General features: G+C 42.8%; 1 protein-coding gene across 1 annotated transcript in view; it reads right to left on the reverse strand.

Moving 5' to 3' along the window:
• Positions 1–1,937, reverse strand: part of LOC116385116 (phospholipase D1-like) — a 26,337-nt gene that overhangs the window by 8,040 nt on the left and 16,360 nt on the right. Inside the window, exons 9-11 of the mRNA XM_031850319.1 lie at positions 1,572–1,769; positions 1,359–1,477; positions 833–946 (exon numbers count right to left, since the gene is read on the reverse strand). Coding sequence (XP_031706179.1) covers positions 833–946; positions 1,359–1,477; positions 1,572–1,769 — 431 coding nt within the window. The remainder of the gene's footprint in view (positions 1–832; positions 947–1,358; positions 1,478–1,571; positions 1,770–1,937) is intronic.

Below are 1,937 nucleotides of genomic sequence, written 5' to 3' on the forward strand. Positions count from 1 at the left end.
AGAGAGAGAGAGAGAGAGAGAGAGAGAGAGAGAGAGAGAGAGAGAGACACAGAGAGAGAGACACAGAGAGAGAGAGAGAGAGAGAGTTTGGGAGGGACGACAGGAAGACAAACGTGAAAACAAAAACTTTGCAAAGAGGAAAGTTGGATGTTTGTGTTTGAGTCTTGAGAAACGTGAGAGTACACAACAACTACCATTCATACACTAATATATATAATATACTTAATCTGTACTTTATGTACTTAGAGTTTAAGATTGTATTTTATGATTTTTGTACCAAAAACATCTGAAAAGAACTTAAAGTAGCAGCTGTTTATATCACTTCACACATTTTCTTGTATCTCAACTTGTAATCTTAAACTTCTGTCATTTGTACATTTTTATAAATCTGTCGTTTGTCTCTTTATTGTTTTGTTTTTTTTCAAATATGACTTTCGATATCTACAACCTCTGCTGCACAATGTTCTAACTTGTTTACGATTTCTACTTTCTAAAGTGCAAATAAACAGAAATAAATTCATAAAAAGGTGACGAGACAACATGTCTCTGAAAACAAAACTAAACAAGAGGAAAGCAAAGTGTTGAACCACTTTTTTTGGTTTTCTGGGAACCTCCTGAACTCATCTCGCCAAATCTGTTTTCATTTTTTTTCCAGCCGTGAGAAGCTTTGTTTCCTTGGTGCATTGCATTGTGGGACACCAGATTTACACTGCACACTTAAAAACCCTCTTCCAGTGCAGGTCAGAGCTGAAACCACAGTGAGGATGAGCTGCAGGATGTAAAGGGGCGTCTTAAAGTCAGCCGTGCTAAAATAAAAGCAACAAGCACCGACCTGCACTTTGGTTTGGATGCAGTTGGGGACTTGGTACCGCTGCTCTCCGGCCGTGGTGTGAGACTTGGGCAGCAGGTACGGGTACGACAGGGAACGGTACTTCGGCTTCACGAGCTGGAAGACAAAGAGGAAAAATCAAAACACGGGTCACAAATTTACTGGAGACAGCGACGTGGTGGGCTGCAGAGTCAGAGAAAATAAAACACTCTATACTTTATTCCAGGTATCTTCTGCTTCTTCCACATATTTAATTTCATCATTTCTGTCCAGAGCGAGATTATTTAAAGGGTCGGAGTAAATCAATGTACTGCTGTGGACGTATTTTAGACACCTAAAAGAATCAATATCAGTTTAATTGAACGCTATAGTCTGGTGCTAGATACCAGCTTCTCCTTCAGAAAGAAAGGGCTGTACACAAAAAGTAACAACTGTGACACTAATGTCTCATGGAAACAATTATTATTAATACTTTTAATCATTTAGGATAGAATCAGGGTGACGAGACAACAGAAGCAGGACCTCTGACCTTAGTGAAGTTCCACCGCTGGATGAAGTGTCGGGCCACATCCCGAGCTGCTTTCCCGTGAACCACCGAGGAGATGTCGTGCCAGGGCATTCTGGGAGTCGTGTGTCTGTCTATGAAATCTACAATGTGAGGAGGAGGACGGGTGAGTGGAATAAATCTCTCTCTCTTCCCTCCTGTTCTCTCCGTAAACTGTGAGTGTGACGGTGTTCTCACCATCGAACGGTTTCTCCAGCTGAATCCAGTCCTTGTACACAAAGTTGCAGTAGTCCTTTCCGTGCCAGAACCGCGTGTTTCCCAACAACTCCCCGACCCCCGTATGCTGACTATGCACTGAGCCGCTCCCTAACACACACACACACACACACACACACACACACACACACACACACACACCAGTGCAATGCATTAAAACTGGGGTGATCTGATGTATTTCTCAAAGACTGTATGTAAGAAGTGGACGTAGTCGTCGTGACGTCACCCGTTGGTTTGTGGACTGATGTTTCGAAGCGATTTGGCCGTCGCCATCTTGGTTTTCTTGCAACCAGTGAACAGGAAGTGACCATATCTGGACTGAGGAGG

The sequence above is a fragment of the Anarrhichthys ocellatus genome, unplaced genomic scaffold, assembly GCF_004355925.1.
Source record: "Anarrhichthys ocellatus isolate YVR2014 unplaced genomic scaffold, GSC_Weel_1.0 scaffold10, whole genome shotgun sequence".
NCBI lineage: Eukaryota > Metazoa > Chordata > Actinopteri > Perciformes > Anarhichadidae > Anarrhichthys > Anarrhichthys ocellatus.